This window comes from Bacillus rossius, chromosome 1, assembly GCF_032445375.1.
Source record: "Bacillus rossius redtenbacheri isolate Brsri chromosome 1, Brsri_v3, whole genome shotgun sequence".
NCBI classification, from domain to species: Eukaryota; Metazoa; Arthropoda; class Insecta; order Phasmatodea; family Bacillidae; genus Bacillus; species Bacillus rossius.
The window spans coordinates 52,704,031-52,724,862 of NC_086330.1; the positions used below are offsets into that span (position 1 = coordinate 52,704,031).

At 37.4% G+C, this 20,832-nt stretch overlaps 1 protein-coding gene across 5 annotated transcripts in view; it reads left to right on the forward strand.

Annotated features, from left to right (window-relative positions):
* Nucleotides 1–5,400: 5,400 nt before the first annotated feature.
* LOC134536108 (rho guanine nucleotide exchange factor 7) overlaps nt 5,401–20,832 on the forward strand; it is an 80,389-nt gene continuing 64,957 nt past the window's right edge. For 4 of the 5 annotated variants that reach the window (XM_063375671.1, XM_063375707.1, XM_063375688.1 and 1 more), the window contains exons 1-3: nt 5,455–5,542; nt 13,248–13,390; nt 14,350–14,476. In XM_063375671.1, coding sequence (XP_063231741.1) covers nt 13,322–13,390; nt 14,350–14,476 — 196 coding nt within the window. In that variant the 5' untranslated portion in view covers nt 5,455–5,542; nt 13,248–13,321. Of the gene's footprint in view, nt 5,543–13,247; nt 13,391–14,349; nt 14,477–20,832 lie in introns of all 5 variants that reach the window. The other variant, XM_063375679.1, reaches the window with a different exon arrangement.

Sequence of the window (20,832 nt, forward strand, 5' to 3'; positions counted from 1 at the left end):
CAGGGTTTTCTTTCGCTTAAAACAAAGCGAACAGTCAACTCTATAAAGGCAGCCCATCAGGATTTTACGATCTGTATGCGCACAAGGAAAAAACCTGAAAGGCGGCCTTTCCGATGGGGCACAATTCAGGGTTTTCTTTCGCTTTAAACAAAGCGAACAGCCAACTCTGGAAAGGCAGCCCATCAGGATTTTACGAACTGTATGTGCACAAGGAAAAAACCTGAAAGGGGGCCTTTCCGATGGGGCACAATTCAGGGTTTTCTTTCGCTTAAAACAAAGCGAACAGCCAACTCTGGAAAGGCAGCCAATCAGGATTTTACGAACTGTATGCGCACAAGGAAAAACCCTGAAAGGCGGCCTTTCCGATGGGGCAAAATTCAGTGCCCACAACTATCTAACGAAAACTAAAAATTTCTGAAAGGCACCCTTTCCAATGGGGCACAATTCAGGATATTTTCCCGCAAACAACAAAGCAAAAATCAAGCCCTGGAAAGACAGCCTTTCAGAATTTTGTAAATTGTATTGCATGTGAAGAAAAACATGAAATGCGCCCTTTCCAATGGGGCATATTTCAGGATAATTTTTGTTTTAAAAGGAAGTCTATAACACGTTCTGGAAAGGCAGCCTATCAGGATTTTACAAATTCTTTTGCTTATGTAGAAAAACCTGAAAGGCACCCTTTCCAATGGGGCACTTTTCAGGATTCTTTTCGGTTTAAAATTCAGTTAATAACTCGTTCTGGAAAGGCAGCCTATCAGGATTTAAAGAATTGTGTGTGTGCTTGAAAAAACCTGAAAGGCGCCCTTTCCAATGGGGCGCAATTCAGCGTCCCAAATGTGGTTACCCTATATAATTTTATTGGTGTAAAGTATGTTCAAAGGCCTAGTGCATGACCTTATAAGGGTGCCACATACATCCCATGAATACAGCCCAAAAAACCCAGTTTTAAGCTTTGTTGAGGGGTTCTAAAATATTGTTTTGATGTATGATTAATTTTAAAAAACCATTTAGGGAATGACCTGACAAGTGTGTTCATTTCATAAGAAAATAGGTTTTGTACATTTTTAGTAGTTTTCTGTAAAAATGTGTATTTAAAACACTCTGCAACTCTGTCCACAAGTTAGTAGGTGGGTTGCTTGATGCTGCCACACACATACGAATTCGGCACCAATATTCCTTAAGAAGATTAACTTCAAAAACAACTTCGTGCAGTTAGCAACGTAGCAATTATTGCAACCAAACAATGCACTAAAATTTCCAGACATAAAAAATAAACACAACTGCAGAAAACATGCAGAAAACATACTATCAAACTGGCCTAAATACCTTTATCATACATGCGCTAACACCGTAGGGACAAGGACTGCTGCTATAATGCATTGCATAACATGTCTTGTTTCCTTATTACTTTCCTACATTGACCTCGTCCAAATTTGGTATTACCCTAGGGTACTTCTGCTGAAAACCAGTTGATATACTGCCCACTAGTCACGTGGCGATTTCATGCCCTTATATAAACAGAATCTCGTCTATCCTGTTGCCGCCACCCGTCCCTATGGAATAGTTACGGGTAATGCCTAGCGGGCTAAGGGCATAGCTTTAGATTCGTTGTCCGGTGGGCGCCAGGCTAGCTTGGAAGAACTAGACCGTGAGGAGGTTCGTGGGTTCGCTGCCCCAGCGTGCCCCGCTAGGTACGTCGGCTTACGGTGGTGATTGGCTTACTGAGTGGATACAGGATGCGCCCTAGGCAGTGTAGGAGACTGCATACCTATACATGTGACACTGAAATTACACACGAGTTGGACTGAATTATTTTAATAATGCGCCGTTATGCACGATTGACACACAGCACTGATACACGTTTATGACATATCACTACATAGCACTACATGATTACGTGACTCAAACTACCCTAATCTCCGCGGCAGTCTCGCGGGTTGGTATGGTTACCGGAGGCGGCCAGTACCGTGAGTTAACCCGTGACGCGGTTGCGCGGGGTGTTTGTTAAGGCGGTCGGGATAGGCCCGGCTCTGCCGAAAATGGTCCGGGGACACGTGAGCAGCGGTAAAGCAAGGTTGTGATATATTTACATACTGAACATAAAGACTTATCGGTGCACTTAAAATGTAAGCTACTCACGGGACACACGTCCGCCCCGGCCGCGAGTGTTAGGAGACTGCCGAAGATGGCCGCCACGCGGGGGTGGGAGGACTCGTGCCGTGCGCCAACACCTTTATTTTATCTTAAAGTTATAATTTTATATAATACATCCTTCCAAGTACTTAATTAAAAATTAGTACCTGGAAACTGTTTGCTGAGGGCTTAATATTTCTATCACTAATAATTAACTGTTTGAAAATATAGTCACATGGACGACTGTTGTTTACAAGCATTAACACTGATGAGATCCTGGATTTCATTTAATGGCACTGACAAATATCCTTGTAATTAGAATATTATGTTTTAATTGTTACGTCACTTGACTCGTTCCGGATGTGGCTGGGGCGCACTCCGAACGGGAGGGTCACTGATCGGGTGAGAACCGGCTGAAGGTAGCGTCGGTACGACGTCACTGTATACTGTCACAAAATGCCATTTTTGTTATTTGGCTCCCTCGGCAATCAGTCTAATATTTTTTCAAAATATGCATATCGACAGTAAATAACTGATGTAGTATTTCCAATGGGCACTAAACCCGGTCCCGAACCCGCTAATTTTCGTCACTGCTGGTGGCACGAACCCTCGCATCGCATCCGCGGAGGACCCGTGGACGATGGTAGGGAGGTCCCAGTGTGTTTCCCCACATACTCCCAAGAATACATATATCATTTTAATCTGGTGAAAACCTCCAAAAGGGAAGTGCCCTGTAAGGTTGTATGTGTCCCTTCTGGGCATTATAGTAAATCAACACTCATTATTTGTGGGTATCGTCTTGAATACAATTTGATGGGGGAAGTTTAAGTATGTAATATTAAGTGGAATAGTCCAAGCAAGTGACCAACAATCTTCTCTTTGACTCTAGCAGCCAATATTTATTAATAACTTTAAAAATCATGTAAATTATAAAACTTGTTAAATTAATGTTGAATACCATTAAATTATAAAGGAATGCAGTAAGACTCTGATGCTGTCCCCGCTGTGTGTCTTAAAATTATTATATTTAAATTACGTGAAGGGGAATTTTGACTCGAGGGCGGGGTTCTTTGCCTCGTGGCTGCAGGCAGGGACGCGTCTACAGCGGGCCCCCCGGGCTGTTCTGGCCACCCAGGATGCCGTAACTATTAAAAAACACAAGTGAACCGTAACTCGTTTTATTGCTGCGTCACACATTACAGTACTTCGCTTGGTACAATACACTTTCACGTGACTGGCCGTATCATCGCAGGCTATCCTGAGAGTGACGGTGACGACGATTAAGGCACGTGGCGAATTTAGTGGTTAGGAAGTGGTAGCCTGTACGGTGAGTTACAAAGATAGTTCACTAGTCACTGATTAAAGAATTAGATAAAACACTGAAATTTACATTTTACACATGGCTGATGGCGAAAACTAACACTTAAACGGTAGAAATTACGTAGTACTCAAACGACTCATAGTCGAGTCACACATATTACTGACCGACTGTACGTCACGTCATACGACCGATTTAGGGCCGGCCGTGGAGCAGATGAAAACGGATTTGAAAATATTACCTATTGAGGAAGCTACATGCTGTTTCTGGCGCGAGAAGGCTCCACGTGCGCGGAGCTGCCGGCCCTGGTGAGTGCTGGAAGGCTACTGACGACTCTCCCTGGCAACTCGGCCAGGGTTGGGAGGAAAATCCGCGGGAAGCTACGGAGCACGGGAAGATGATGCCGGCCAGTTTTGTGAACCAAAAGCGTTACATTAATTAATTATTAAGGAATATTTGACATATTAAATGTTTGTAATTTAAATTGCATATGCACTGAATTCCCTTTTGCGCATTGCCACACCCGGCCGGGCACTTCGTATACACAGCCGGCCGTGACTTACGTCACGCCATTCGAGGCATTGCTCCCCCTACACTATTCTGCACGCGCGAGCGTGTTCGTAGCACCGGCCCTAATTCAGGTGTTGAGGACACATAACGGCCTGTGCTCTCAGAGGGAGCACCGACGGCGGCGTCAACTCTTACTCTGTAATCCTACATAAGAATAGTAAAGTTTTGTTAGCATGGAATTGGCGCGAGAGGGTGCTTCCATCCCTCTCACGTCCCTTCACTCTCCTGCAGTCTTCATGCAGCCACGGTTTAGAGCGCATGCGGTTTGTGTTGGGGAAGTGCCTTCAGTGTTGCAACTTTTATCGATTCGTTCTGATCTGTCAGTATTTAAGCTGGAGCCTTGCTCTAGACTAACCATCGTGGCTCCGAACCATTTCAGAGTAAGAGATAAACCTTGTCCAGTTACAACTCAACCGCCAGATGACCCTCCCATGCACGGTTTGTTTACATACAGCACTGGTCAACTTCTGTCCGAGATCTGCATGTAATTGTGTCACGCACACACCGACCGACTGCAATATCTTTCTATACATTTATTGGTATCTAGAAGTCACTCCATGGATTGACCTGTTAATGGTATCTCGCGCACTGTCTGCGGAACAAGTGGTTAAAGAGACTGCCGCAGAATTAGGTCACTAGTCTTTACTGTACATTGTTTTATGGTGTGTGATATGTTAATGTAACTGTGTAGTATCACGACAAATGTGTGTGATTAAAGTTTATTAATTAAACCGTTTTAAATATTTGCAGTGTTTTCACCTGTCCATGCTAGTTAGGCTTCAGCATCTTGAGCTGGGCTGGGGAGTATCACAATAATAGCTATAATAAGCCCCGAACTATCGCAGCCTCTAACTCAGTGTTACACAAGGGGTTGACGACTCTTCCCTCTATCGTGTTTAGCTCTGGAGAATGCCTGGCACTTTTTGTGGAAATTCGCATCCACCACACTGAGTTTACTCCGTGGTTTTGGACACAGGACCGCAAGTGATGGCATAACAATAAAATGAAAACAAATATTAAAAGTCAGGAATTTAAATACAATAAAATTTAAAATGTTCTTTTAACTATATTAATAGTAAACGTAAAATAATGTTCTCTTATTATTAAATTTAATAAATTATTTGTAACAGTTCTACGTTTGAAAAGTGAAATTTCTTTGAGTCGAGCTTTTATAGTTACTGCAGTTAGGATATAGAGTATTTTTGTAAAAGTCGAATAAAAATAATTAGTTTTTTCCTTCTTTTTTTTCGAACTGAAAAAAAAACATAATGTACCTAACATTTTACAATGTCATATTATATATAAAATCTAAATTTTTGTATAGTTTATACTTGACTTGTATTGTGAGCCAGATAATTAATCAATTAATTTATTTTCCTACAATCACGTTTTATTTTATTCCCGGTTTCTGGGTGCACCTTCTTGGAGTTTACTGAACGCACTCTTTAATATTATGTGATCTGATCAGTCAGCTGGAATATGCAATTAGGATTTGTTTGTTTTCACACAAACATTTTAAAGGTATATATCTCTGTTATATATTTATTTTTTGGTATATCTAATGAAGGTTTGAAAATTTCGACAGTGACCTGAACAGAATATTTTCATTTATTTTTTGTCAATTTTTTACCTTTCAGTCGGTGGGGTAATTGTCTCACCAAAAGTACATATCAATTATGTATAATAAATGTATCTCTACATAACATATAGTATATCATATTATTGACATATAAATAAGTATTTTTAATGTAACTGATTTAATCAACATTTTTATATAACTTATTTTTTGTTTCATTTTCTAGAAGGCACACTAGCATATTAAACAACTGCGGTTCTTTTTGCTTAAAAAATGTGTATGGTAAAATCGATCAATAAAAAAAAATACCAATACGAACTGTGTTCATTAACCCGCATGGCCACTTAATTCAGTAATCTAACTTAATTACATTCATTGGTTCCTACATTTCAAACACCACCCAGGACTGACAAACAATGCCAATAATAGATTATTTAGTAAAATAATTAAGTATAAAACTTAAAAATAATAAAAAATTAAGATTAAAATATTCCTACAGGGCTGCGTTTCTGTGAAGTTATAATTACAAAAATACTTTCTTCGTACACTAGAAACTTTTCCTACATTCCTACTGGTTTCTGAGAAATCACTGCTAATAGATTACATTACAATACCTGTGCCGTCATTTTTTCCTCTCTTATGTGGGTCTCTGTGAGAGTATATGATTTAGAGAACTTTAGTTAAACTGTGAAAATGGTCAATTATGTTGGGTTAGCTACATTAAAAATACTTCAAAACAATCATTTGAATGGTTGGTTGTGTCAGGATAGCTACATATTAATTTGGTAATTCCTAAGAAACCATTAAAAATACTAACCCAATCAACCTTTCACAATTCTTTGAAGTATTTTTCAAAACAATGTGGGTGGTTGGTTGGGGTAGTATAGCTACATAAAAAATACTGTAAAATCTTTTGAATGGTTGGTTATGTCAGGATAGCTACATAGTAAATTGGTAATTCCTAAGCACCCATTAAAAATACTAACCCAATCAACCTTCTACAATTCTTGGAAGTATTTTTAATGTACCTAACCTAACATAATTGACCATTCTTACAATTTAACCCAAGTTCTCCAAATCATATACACGCAGAGACCTACACGATAGAGCGAAAAATGTAGATGGCCGCATCAATGCACAGGTATTGTAAGGTAAGTTATAAACTGATTTTTCAGAAATCAGTAGTAATTCAGAAACACTGTTTTCAGGCTAAATACAGGAACGTGTCTTCTGTTTGAAAAAAGTATTTTCAGAATTTTATATTACTTCATAAAAACGCGATGTAAGAATTTTACCATCTTCGAGAATTATAACGTCACTGCGCTGCAAACACATGTTCTCTCAGCTAGTGGAGTGTTTCTGTGAAGCCCACCAAACTAAACTTTGTGCGCTATTACTGTTTGCACCTGTAACTTTGCAGGTTTTGGTTTCCTTTCATGTTTTTTAACAAAAAGTTCTTGTTTTGGAATTCCTTACCACCAATTAAATTAATGCACTGTGATTTGTGAAAATACTTACGGTATAAAGAAAAGGGACTGAGGTTTTATTTTATAATCTACATTTTTCTCGGAGCTTGATGAAATTTTGCATTCTTGACATTCAAAACAAGAAAAAAATAATTTTGTACATGAGATTTTGAAAAGCCGCCCTCATTTCTCTTTCCCACCCTTTAAAGCAGACTATTGTTTCTTCCTGATGAAATTTTGTGCACTTAATGTTGAACGTAAGAAGAAAATTACTGTCTCAATCTCTGGCCACTCTGAACTTATAAACATATTTAAATACTTGTAGTATCATAAAGTTTTGCAATCAAAGATTCTAAATATATAAAAAAGTAGGGATATTTGTTTTCATTCTAAATCAAATCTACAGTTTTATTTGAGTTTGTACAAATTACACGTTTACCTTGAACCAAAATAACAGGAAAATCATTGTTTACCTAAGATCTCTAAAAAAATAATAAAAATACTCATATTCCTAAAATGAAGTCTCTTCAGTGCGTAAAGACCAGGTACCTGAGCTAGTTACCAAGTAAAAAAAATTACTAAATTTAGGGTATCGGTAGTCAATATGCCATGTAATCTAAGTCTATGCTCCAAATGTACTTTCATGTAACTGTTTTGCAACTGTACTTATCTATTGTGTGATGAGGTTCATAAAATAATTGTATTTTTGAATGGCTGCTAATAAAATGAAATAAAAGGGATGTAGTAGTAACAGTGGAAGCAGCAGGAGGTAGGGAAAGCTTTGGTTATTATCTGGTGTCTCTTTGGAAAGGGAAATATGTGGAGTGGGAGCAAGTTAGAGGGTAGGTGCTGATGAAGTGGCGTGATGCACTGGGACTGTTTGGAAACATCCTGAAGGAAATGGGCTTAATGGTGAAGGATGAAGCTGACACCAGATTGGTCAGGCAGATGCTGCTGCATTTTGGTTGCTGGTTCGAGAAAGTTCAGCGCGGGGCAGCAAGAGGGTGAGTGGTATGTGGTGACTGTGGGGTGGGGGTGATGCACAGGCATCCTGTGATGGTCACAGATCTCGAGTGAGGCATGCTGCAAGATCGGCAGGGCCGTCCAGAGATACTAGCCTGGGATCAAATAATTTGTTCCGGTCTCCTCCCCATCACCTTATGTACGACTTTTTTAAGACCGTCTAAAGACTGTAAAAACGTTTACTGTGGCCATAACTGTAAATGTGATCTGCATATGTTGCATAACTTGTAAGGTTTCATATTTATTCTTTTAGCATTAGAATTATTTTCATCGTAATGCAGAGCATAAAAAAACTTTGGAAATCAACCGCCAGGGCCCTATGGATATTACCCCCCTCCCCCCCGAAAGCCCTGGCAGGGGGTTGTTGAGCTGGTTAGGCTGATGTGGGTGGGCTTGTGAGCAGTCTGCAGGTGTGAGGGGGGTTGGTTTAGAGGGAGAGGAGAGACCATGGGTGGAAGCTATCAGCAGTGTTGGACGAGGACAGGTCTGGGTGTGAGTGGAATAAGTTTAACTATCAATTGCTGCTAAGGATGAAATAAACAGATGTTAAAGAATAAAAAAAAATCTTAACAGCCTTATTAGGTAAACTATAAAATATTCTTGAATGTAGTTTTCTGTGTTTGTAATTATGCAGCCTGCTGTACATTGCAGTGATTTGGAAAAAAACTGATTTTCGTTCATACTGCCATTAAAATTATACTAAAAATATTCAGTCATTTTCAGATTGTTACGATTTATAATGTGGTGAGAACTGGGTTTGTAAGGGATAGCCCAATTGAGTTTTATTACAGTTTTATTAATTACTAATAGTTAAATTGCTAAAAATAATTGTACTTAAAAATGTCCAATCATAAATCACTGGCACTTAAAAATGTTTATTCTCAAGTCACTCAGTGTCTGTAAAGTTCCACAGTTCGCACTCCTCACTGGAGCTAGGCTTAACAGTGGTTCATGCCTTACCTTGCGCCTGTCCACACACACAGTCTCGCGCTACTCGCTCGTACACTCTCGATCTCACGCCACTCTCACTGATGTAGCTCTGGCCTTCACTCTCGGAACCCGTCCAAAACTTGCTCAGAACTCTTGCCGTGGGACTGTCACGAAACTCTTTCGCCAAACTCGCGGCACACTCATGGGAATCTGTTGAGGGATTCAGTTGCCGAATTCCTCATGCACTCCTCGTGGAACTCTCGCCGTACTCCTAGCAGAACTGCCCCGGAGGCCAGCGTTGTTGCTTAAATACCTGTGGGGCGCACTTCTCGAACCGACAAGAGCGGCTGTGACGAGTCGTGTCGTCCTGGGCAGACCCGACGCCCGAAGCATTGAGAATAGCATCGCTTGTTCATGCGGTGGTCCGTGGAATGCCCCAAGGCCGCTCAGCAATAGATAACAGCGCCAAGGCAGGATGATGTGCTGGGAGCGAAGGGGGGAGGTGGTAGCGATGACCCTTGTGATCCGGCCAGGCACGAGTGGCATACCTTACGTCAATAGATGGCGCGTGTGGGGCCGCCAGCCAGCTCCGAACCTGATCTCGGTCTGGTCTCTCACGTTCTTAACAACATTAATTCAGGCTCAATAGTGACATGAATACATATACGTATATTTAACACTTCCGTAAAATTTTGACCTATATTTTTACAGAGAAGAATTTAAAATGTTAAGATAAAGTAATTGTTGTTTTAATGAACTTCCTAAGAGACAAGATATTCGACATGCTTATTGTGCTCACTAAAGGCAAGTTAGAAGTAAACTCGTGAATACTAGTAGACAGTGACTAAAAAGAAGTACCATCATACGATGTCAAAGAACGGTATTTATTACATCAATATTTAGTAAAAACTAGGAAGTGGAGTGACAGGATTTTTTTTAGTTGAGGGGTAAGAAGCATATACACACAAAAAAATCTGTTAAGAAACCATGCATGATTAAATAAAAGTTGAGAAATAAAATGCACCCACTTCGGGGAAATTCTGCTGCAGTTGTATTTCTGCTACTAGATTCTTGAGAGTTTTATTGGTTGGTTTCATGGCAGAATACTCCATGCAACGAAGGGAACCGTCTGTTTCCCTACTTTCAGGATGGATACAATTCCTTTTTAATTAGATTTTGAATCTGGTATTCAAACAAATTATTTCAATAAATATGCTAATTTTTGGACATACTTAAATTTTAGACAACAATCACTCTTCATTTAGCTCTGAAATGCCAAAATTCGCTGTCTGTTGTCCCCTTCTTAACTGAAACTCAGAGCTCGGCTATCTTCCCATATTCAAATTGTGCCCGAAGCCACGCGAGCGGACTGGGGAATCAGACGAGTGCTTTGCTTCCCTTGCGTCAACATTAAATACGTGTGTAATCTGTCGTCAAAGACTGGTGTTTTGTAAAATCATTTTCTTTATAACAACTTACTACAGAAAACGTCTTTAAAATCCTTAATACGCAAAATGGATTGTTGAAAAGTAGTGAAATGCAAACTCGCCCCTCGAAGGTTTAGGCCATGCAGGTTATACAGTCAAAGGGAACAGATGGCTGGCTTCGGTTCCTCCAACCATCCAAGCGTTGAAGGGGAAGTCGGGGATGAAACATCAGTAGGGGGAGGAGGGGCGTAGTGCATGTGAGCAGGGGAAAATAGATAGACATCTCTAGACAAATACAAAGACATTTGGCCAGTGTAACTGTAGATGTATGTTTGAAAAATTACTCTCTAAATCTTATAATAGTGTTAAGATTTTCCTGCGGGTTCGTAAGGATAGCCCAATTAAAGATTTTTATCACACACACAGTTTTATTTATTACCACTACTTGTCACTTACAAGTAATCTTCTAAATTGGCAAATAATTAGTTACACTTAAAGAAATGTCAATTCCCCAGTCACTCGTTCCACAATCCCTCGCTGGGCCGCACCTCTGGCGCAACTCTCACCGCAGTACCCCTCGTGGGTCTCCGCCGCGGGACTCCGTTGCCGCTCTCCGCCGCCGCCGTCACACCCTTCGCCGAGATCCCACACGACGCCTCGCTCGGAACTTCACTGACTCCGCCGCGCCTGCGTCTCTATCGCCCGGAAACTCCGCCGCGGGAGAACTCCCGACTGAACTGAACTCCTGCCCTGGAACCTTCGTCCAAGGACTTCGCCACCCTGCCGCACCCGCGGCACTATCGCCCGGAAACTCCGCTGCGGGAGAACTCCCGACTTCGCTCACTCACTCATACTGACTCACTCCTGACGTCCTCGGACCTATATATAGGCCCCAGCAATTCCAGAACTCACGAGAGCGGCCGGGGCCTGTCGCGTCATCGCGAGCCGTCCCGACGGCAGAAATCTCTCGAAAACACGCGTCGGCGGCTCGCGTAACTCCCAGCTGTCCGGTGTCAGTTACGTGTCAAAGGCAGGGCGCCGCGTGGGGAGTGGTGGGAAGGAGGGGGGAAAGCGACAATCCTTGTTATCTTCCCGGTGCGCGCGGCACATATCATATTGCGGCAGTCGCCAGCCAGCTCTGCACCTGCACATGTGCCGGCCAATGTCACGTTCGTAACAATAGTAAGACATTGAAATGACAGTTCTTTACTAATTTTAATCACTGACATGATGCATATATGTACTAATGTACTAATGTACTAATTCTAAATAAAAAAAATCAGGAATTTAAACAAAAAAAAACATTTTTAAATAATATTTTACAACTCTTACAAATGCCTTATATGTTGGGAACAAAAATTAAATTTATCTTGTGGGTCTTGTTTAATGTGCACTAATGAGAAGAAGACATAGATTAATAATATTATCAGTTTGTTATAAATATGTGTCTTATTGTGGCTTTGTGTTATGTATGAGTTATTTAATTAATTTAAAAGTAAACTTTCGCACATTTTTATTACTGACATTTTGAATTATAATAAAAAATGACAATAGTGTAAAAACAAATGTATGTAATTTTAAAATATTGAATAGCTATTTACTGGTGTGAAAAATCATTATTTCCCCCCCTTTGAAAACCACCTTTTTACCCTGGTATATATTCATAGAAATATTGTCATATATTCTGGATAGATCAGGGATTTTCCCCCACCTATTTTATCATCTAGCTATACTGGTTTTACGATGTAATATATATTATCAAAGTGTTCAAAGACAATAAGAAATTCATAAACTTATTTCCCATATAAATTTAATACAATTTTTATTGTGTTGTTGGTGTTAATAGTTTTCACATTTCTGATTTATCAGTTTTAAGTTCCAAGTTTCTTTGAAGAGAAGGTTATATAATTTGTTTCTTGATATATACGTATTTTTATCCCTTTGGTCTGCGTTTCAAGCTAGTAGTTACAGTCAAGTAGCACAGCTTGCAAACAATGTAAGCTGAGTTTATTCCTGGATGGGAGGAGGCTATTTTTAAAGCAACACATTGCTTGCTTGTTTTTGGAGTCATTGAGTTCCAAGAATTACGGCACGGCCAACCACAGAGACCCATTCATGAACGGGTAGTTGTTTTTCTGAATGTGATCTGATTTTTTTTTTAAATTTTTGGTTTTTGTCTCAAGACCAGTTGCACTAAGAATTTTATTAGTAGCTTTGAAATAATGAAAAAAATCTTTCATTTTATTTTGAGTCCAAAAATTACTGTTACTTCAAAGTGTTTTTCTTCTTCCAATTTTTTCAAAGTAAATTTTTAATTTAATAGTTAAAGTTATGAATAAGTGTTTTGCAGAAATACTTTTTTACATTTAAGTTAAAATCCTCAGCCACATGTGAAGTTTGGTTACTTTTTTGACATCCATAATGGGTATTGTGCTGTAGGAAGACTATTTACACAAAACTGTTGAAATTACAATTCATTCATTACTTATGTACATGACTGTGCTGTGTGTTGATGTGCTAAGCATGTTAACCATATTGCATTGAGAAGTGTGAGCCAACAAGTCGCAGCACTGCTGTGCCGAGGTCAGTGTTGTACAATGGTGGCTTCGGTGCGAGCTGTTGAGTAAGGTTAGCTGCAGGAAGACGAGCTGGGGACATCATCCCAGCTGGCCGCGGGCCAAGGCCTCGAAGCGGTCCGCCGCCTGGGCCCGGCGCCAAGAATTCGGGGGGGCCAGTGGCGCGTCTCTGCCGGAGACGTGGAGAGTGCTCGTCGGGAGTGACGCCTGCTGTTGGTCGCGTTGCAGGATGTGAATGACTCGGGCGGGCAGCAGGTGCTGGATGAGACGAGAAAGCGGCTTGCGTTTGCTGAGCGCCGAGAATGGCATCAGATGGCGTTCCCTTGCTGGTGCAGGCGCTCTACACTTTCAAAGGAAAAAATAATGATGAGGTAGGTGATGCCAAATTTGGAAATATTTAATAATTTGTTTTTCTTTGCATCAGTGTCGGGAAACACTGTGTTAGGCAGAAGTGTTGTTGAGTGCCCTTCCCACAAACAACATGCATCACAAGTAATACTGAGAAACAAGGTAGGGACCCCACAGTGAGATCTGCCAAAATTATAGGGCCAATAGATTTTGAAGTATTTGAACGAACAGTTTTAAGAAAATACACTAAATCTCGGCGTGTGAGTTACTTTATACACGATTCTTAAGAAGCAAACAGCTGTAAAGTATACAATGTGTTCCTTAGAAAGGTGATTCAAGCCCACAAACTGAGCCCAGTAATGACACAGAAAAATACTAAAATCTTTACATATTATACATTAGGATTGTGCAAAGACATTTTTTCAGTTTGAACAAAATTCAAAGTGTTTGCCTAAGGCAGGTTCAGTGTCGGAGGTCACTAAAATATTTTACTACAATAAGTAGATACCATATTAACAGCTTTAAGTGTTTGAGTAGACCTACCTGTGTTTTATCAACACAGCCTTCGTACCACACACTAAATAAGAACAATGTGGGTTACATGCAGTGTGTTAACCAACTACCACGACTTGTAAATAAAAAGAAAAAATTGTAAAAAAAACTGTTATTATGTAATATCAATATTATATAGCCTCATAGTATTCAGCTCCTAATAAACATAAATATAATTATATATTCATATCAAAGTATAAATTATTTACTCCTAAAAAATACTTTTAAATTAAAATCTTAAAAGTACATACATTCTTTATTTATTTTATATATTCCCAATAGAACCTAACCAAATTGAGTATTGAGAAACTTATATTTTTTTTAAGGAGTTTTTCATAATTTAAATCTCACCATAAGATCTCTCCATGTTGCAAAGACACTGTACTCCAGTTGAAACGTCCTGACGAGGCTTGTTCTCTCCTCCCGCCAGCTGTGCTTCAAGAAGGGCGACATAATCACGGTGACCCAGCGAGAGGAAGGAGGCTGGTGGGAGGGCACCCTAGGGGAGAAGACGGGCTGGTTCCCGTCCAACTATGTCAAGGAGTACAAGCCCCAAGGTCAGTAGGAACTGGAACCCTGGCACTGCTCAGTAGTGGCAAACCCTTTGGGAAGGCCATTGCCAATGGTTCCTTTCCTGTGTTTATTTGTTACTATCTGATCCATTCTGTAGCTCTGTTCAAACCACATTCAAATTAGTTTGGCTATACAGTAGAGTCCTGCAAATCTGGACTAGATGTGACCGGACCCTGACAGGATCACCAAAAGTCCGCATTATACATAATTTGGCTTATAATGTACATTAATAAAAATTGTAGGTACGTGTAACTAAAAATAATTTTTTTTTGTTAATACAAATTGTCCTACAGCTTATTTTAGTTTTAATACTACTTTATACATAGACTTAAGTTCAGGGCCGCAACTGGGGGGGGGGGGGGGGGGCAAGTGGGGCATACGCCCTGGGTGCAAAGCTGTGGGGGCGCCCGAAATCGCTTGCATTGTAATTCCTACTACAACTAGTAAAAAGTTTTTTAACTTGCATGCCAGGAATGTCTAATCTGATTTACAATATAACGTCTCAACATATTTATTTTAAAATACTCTGAGAAAAATTTCAAGTTCATCATTAACATTAAAAATTGTAAAGGGAGAAGTTAGAAAGTTTTAATGCGTCCTCTATACGAATACAGTACAATGTTGTCAGAGAGGGTGGTACCACTGGCTGTGAGGGAGAGTATCCTCTATTTGCTATGATGATATCATCAAAATCTTTGCTGCAAAAAAGGTCTCGCAAGTTGAATTTGAATCTTTAAAAAACATTTATGATGACAATTTAATGAACAAGTCTAGTGATTATACGGACTACTTTATGTTTATGGACATAGTGGGTTCATGCATGGAAGTTACAGTAGCACAGAAACTGTTACATGTAGGTACCGAAAATGCTTAAATAGCACCATTTTTCCGTGGGTGTGGTATGTGCAAAAAAAAGAGGGGGGGGGGGCCGCATGAATCCATTCATGCCCCGGGTGCCAGAGACTCTAGTTGCGGCCCTGCTTAAGTTTGTAATGTATTAACTAATGTAGAATTAACAATACAAAATATATTATGTCCAGATTAACCAGATGTCCAAACAAGTGAGGTCTAGATTAGCTGGAATATTGTATGTGGTTTGATTATTTCAATTTGTGTGAATGTGGACTTTTCTAAACAGCACATCATGTGACGACCGCTGGAGTGAGGGGTTGTGTTGGCTAGACACTGGACTCGTAACTCCAGAGCACCTGGACTCAAGCCATCTGATCTCAGTTTTCCATGGTTTCTCTTAAGGGCCCTGCCTACTTGGGGACACATACGGTGTTCAGAGCTTCAGAAGAAACCATGCTATTTACGAAAAGCATTTAAGAATATGCAGTGGTCGATTGAGTTGTTATTCAGCATTTTGTTTCTTAACTGTATTTTTAGAAGAGTGAAAATGGCTAAAATGTGTGTTTTCAGAGTTATTTTTAGGTATCAAACGTCCCGTACATAACCTTGCAAGCACTTGAGGAATTGCACTGTTTTCATTCATATAATGTTATGGTTGCAGCTCAAATTTCATAGTTCCCTATGCACAACGAGAATACTGCATGCTAGTTCACAGCCTTGTGTTTAGAGGTGATATTGTGCTAGAAGCACCAGCAATTTTCGCACTTATCATTTCGCCTCACTGACATGAATACACCACATTAAGACGGGCCCCTTAATCTCTTCAGGAAAATGCTGGAATGGTTCTTTACTGTAGAAGATCGTAGTTTCCTTCTACAATTTTTCTGCTTTGGATTACTTGCATATGTCTGTCTCTAATTACCTCGCTGTCTGCGAGGCATTAAACCAAATATTTTTGTTATGAATTCGGAGATAACATAGATTTTCTCAACCTTTGACACTCTATCCCACTCTCTTCCAACAGTTGCTTACCACGATCACAATGTGAACAAAAGTCTCTATGGGCTGCCCTGTGCTCCACTCGCCTCCACTACTTTGCAGTCTTTCGACATGATGTGAAACAGTAGCATGAGATGTTGAAATAAAAAAATAAAAAGGTTGTTCCCAACCAGGGGGTGGCCATGCATATATTACTACATGGAACCTGCTTAAGCTGCTCTTTGTCCAACTGATGGCCTGTACCATGTTTGAAGGACACCCGATACATTGAGTGAAATGTGGTGTTTGCCTTGCGGAAACAGTTATAAAGTACTGTATTTGATGAGAGTGAAGTTGAAAGGTGGAAATTCTAATTCATACTTATTAATACAGCCCAGATTTTGTGGGGTTATAAAAAGCAAATTTCGTCATTAAAAATAGTGGATTTGATCTTTATCATCATTAAAAATTTAAACATGTGAAATAATTATCAAGCACAATTTCTTTGATCAACTGCTTCAACAATCGTGGTAAGACATTTTGAATATGTACAATAAACAATACTACATATATTGATGTAGGTTAAAAAAAAATCTGCAACCAAAACTTTCAATAATCAAAAACAATTAATATGCAATGTAAAACCCCAAAATCATTAGACATTTACATTTTATTGTGATATTTCTCTGTAGGTCTATTACCCATGTCTATATGGTGTCAGTTATAGACTGCTTTTATTTACTTTCCTTACTTTACTTTGGAATTACTGGAGATAAAAACTAAATAATGTTTTTACTTAGTACATAACATTTTAGGTTTTTAAATAAAAACTTCAAGTAATTAATTATGAAACAAATTATATATTTTAATAGACATAGTAAAGTAATTGAGGTGAATTTCACTGCATTTCGGTGTTATGCAGTGTTATTAACTTCCATTTTGGTGTTTGGCGGTGAATTGACATTATTTCCCTGTTATTTAGGTTTTATTGCTATTCACTATATAATCTTGCCTGTACTTATTAACCATTTCTGCAATATTTTGGGTGTTCACAATGGTGAGCTAGAAAGTGACTTTTATTATGTTATAGCAAGAGACCTGAAAAAGTAGATTTTTGAAGTTATACTTCTTTAGGCGCGTTATGAAAAAATGATGAGAGTGAAATTTTAAGATGCGCGCGCAGCACTGTAACACAAAGTTAACAGGTTGAAGCTGCCCGCTAAACCGTTCATTAAGTCTCGAAAGAAAGCTACCAACAAAATATAAATAGAACTTCTATTAGTTGCGCATGTTGGCATGCTCGTCGCCTCTGATCACTGTTTTCATATTTATAATATTATAATATTTATCCACATGTTTCTATTTCTACATTCACAACATGTGTTTTAGTTTCATAGAAATGTGAATTATATATGTGCTAACAAATTATATTCAGTAGTGATTTAAATTGAATATTTTGATTAATATTATTTACTATTCGTAAATATTAGCAAAAAAAATTGTGCTTATATACTTTTTCAAGTGCTCCAATATAATTGAAGTTAACTATCCGTATGTATTATTTATTGATATAAATCAAAATATTAATAATTAATATAATTAATACTAAATATTATTGAATTATTAATGTTAAATATTTGTTATTGGTTACTTATTTAATATTTACAAAATAAAGAAATAAATTTAATAAAACATTTGTGATAAAAATTAAAATCGAAAATCAGATTAAAATATTAATTTTTAATATTTATTATTAAATTTAAAAAATAATAAATATTTATAAAAATAAATGAACAAAATTAATGAAAACTTTTTGATAAAAATGAAAAGTGAATATTAAATTAAGAAAATAATAAATATTTAAAAATGAAAAAACTTAAATTAAATTTTTGAATTTATTATTAAATTTATTAATTTTCTTTTAAAATATTAAATAATCAATAATAAATATTTAAAATTAAGAATCTTATAATATTTAGTACAAATTATGTCATATATTTATTATTCTATAAATTTTATTTATTTTATTTTTCAAATCTAAACTGAACTTTATTGACTGTGTTGACTATCTTTTTCCAGCCCTTTTATTATTTTATTGTAATTAATTATTTGCATGCAATTAAAAACTATTTTTTAATAATGCCAAAGAAGTATAAAATCTGAACTGTGTACATAAGTACATGCACCCACTATTTTTCCCTCAAAAATAGTTATTATTTTTATATTAAAGAAGGTCTTTTGTTCTTCTTCGAGAACTTATTTTTGTTAAACACCTTTTTTCCTGATGAGCAAAATAAATATTTTCAAAAATACAAAATTTTATCCAAACACAACTATGTATTTAAGAAAAAAATTTAATAGAAAATTTAATTTACAAATCCTTTAAACATGCACACCATTCTTGCATTTATTTTGTTAAAGAGATCTGAAAGTATTACTCATAAAAGGACTTTCATATTTTTGCAAAGGCACCTAGAAACTGTAAATTGAATTTTTTTTTTTACTAGGAACTTTACAGTAGGTTGGTGTGCAATGTGCCTGGTGTATCTGAAAGTTTTGCAAACATGCAGAGAAAACAATGGTGGACAGTTTGGTAAAAAAAAGCATGAATATGTACAAACCTTAACAAATATGAAACAAGTTTATAGAGATCATTGCTTTACAAAGTGATAGGTGAAAAATATTCTGATGCCTTTATGTTTGAAACAATTAAAAACACCAAATTAAAGCTTGAATTTGAAAAAAAAAATAGTAATTGCTGAAATTAGCATTATTATTAGCATTATACCTATTATTATTATTATTATTATTATTATTATTATTATTATTATTATTATTATTATTATTTCAACTCTTCAATAACAGCATACCCTCTTGTGACAATTCCTAACTCCATGCTTGCAACCAAACTACAGGCTACATGAAAAATTGTCACAATATAATATAAAAAATAATAATTTAACAATATGCACAGTTCTTATTGAAGCAGTTCTAAGATGAAGTGGATGGTATGAAAAAAAACTATTCATACTATACTTCTGTTAAATATTGTATTGCTTAAATGTTGTGATTGTGGTGGTTTCCTAACTACTTGGTAGTATGGACTATCATTATTCGAGGAGTCTCGCTGATATATAAAAAAAAAAATTCTGGTTAATAAATCTTAGTGATTATGTTTTCCTAGTACCCAAAGTAGAATACTTTTCCTGGGTGTAGTATTAAGGATTCAAGCTGTTGGTATATTTAAATATTATAAGCTGTTTGCCCTCCCAGTTTTAGAACAGGTTCAAAGTCACCGAAGATAAACATTCACTCTTCAAAAGAGAGTAGTCTGTTGAAGACGGATGTTTCAGAGAAATTCTGGATCCAAGCCAACATGAGGTGTTGACGTGCGCATATGGCTCCTGGTTTCCGTTAGTGCCAAAATTGACATGGGCTGAGAATTTGATCATAAATGGTTTTTCATGACTTGGCATGTTTGAACGTGGCAACAGCTTGCAGTGTTACCTATACATTTTAACTAAAAGGAAAAAAAAATTATCATTTTTTTTAAAACTATTTGTTCTTTTAAATGGATAGTTTATTGTTAAGTAAGCATTTTTATATTATGTATTATTAAATTTTTTTTTAGTCATATAAAAATGTATGGTCTATCATCTTTAAATATATTTCTCTCTTACTTGCCGTGTATTGTGCAGTTGGTAAATATGATTATGCTGTTTATCGAATATTGGTTAAAAATTTTTGCAGCTATGAGCAAGAATTTGTTTCAACAGTAGATTGCATAACAAAACTGTATAAGTAGTTTTTTTTAAAATACAATCTGGCTCATTGCAGTTTACGCCAGCCTCATTCACAACACTATTATCACTGTTGTTGGTGTGAATAAATTGTGTATCTTGGTTTGCTTTCCATTAGAACACTTTTAAGTTTTTGGAGAAATTCCAGAGGTACTTTAAAATAGTTTTTATGACTATAATTTTTGAATTATCTAGTTAAATAGAATATATGACTAATTTAGTATCTTATTTCATGAACGAACATGGCAAATGCTACAGGAAGAGCCTTGTAGAGCAGTGAAAAATGGATTAATTTGGAAAAAAAACTCTGTTCTTGAGTACCAATAACTCAAGTAATCACAAGTTTAAATGTAGGAAAAAATCCTACCATTTAAAGAAGAGTTTAAACATTTAATTAACTTTAATGAAATTTACTTCTACATCTGTCTTACATCCAGTTGATACTTGTGATTGTATTTGTTAACGAGTATTGAGGTCTGTGTGACATAAGGCTTCGTCTCACACGTCATGTTGATTTTTTAATGTTCTTGTCATATCTATTTGTTAAAGGCTCTTTCTGAAATTTTAACACAATATCAATATCTCCTTGGTATTGTTTTTCTATCACCAACATTTTCAACAGATATTCACTAAGTGTAATATAATGTGTGTAAAACATTGCACAAGTATTTGTAATTATTATTACACTAGCTGCAGTACCCAGCATTGCC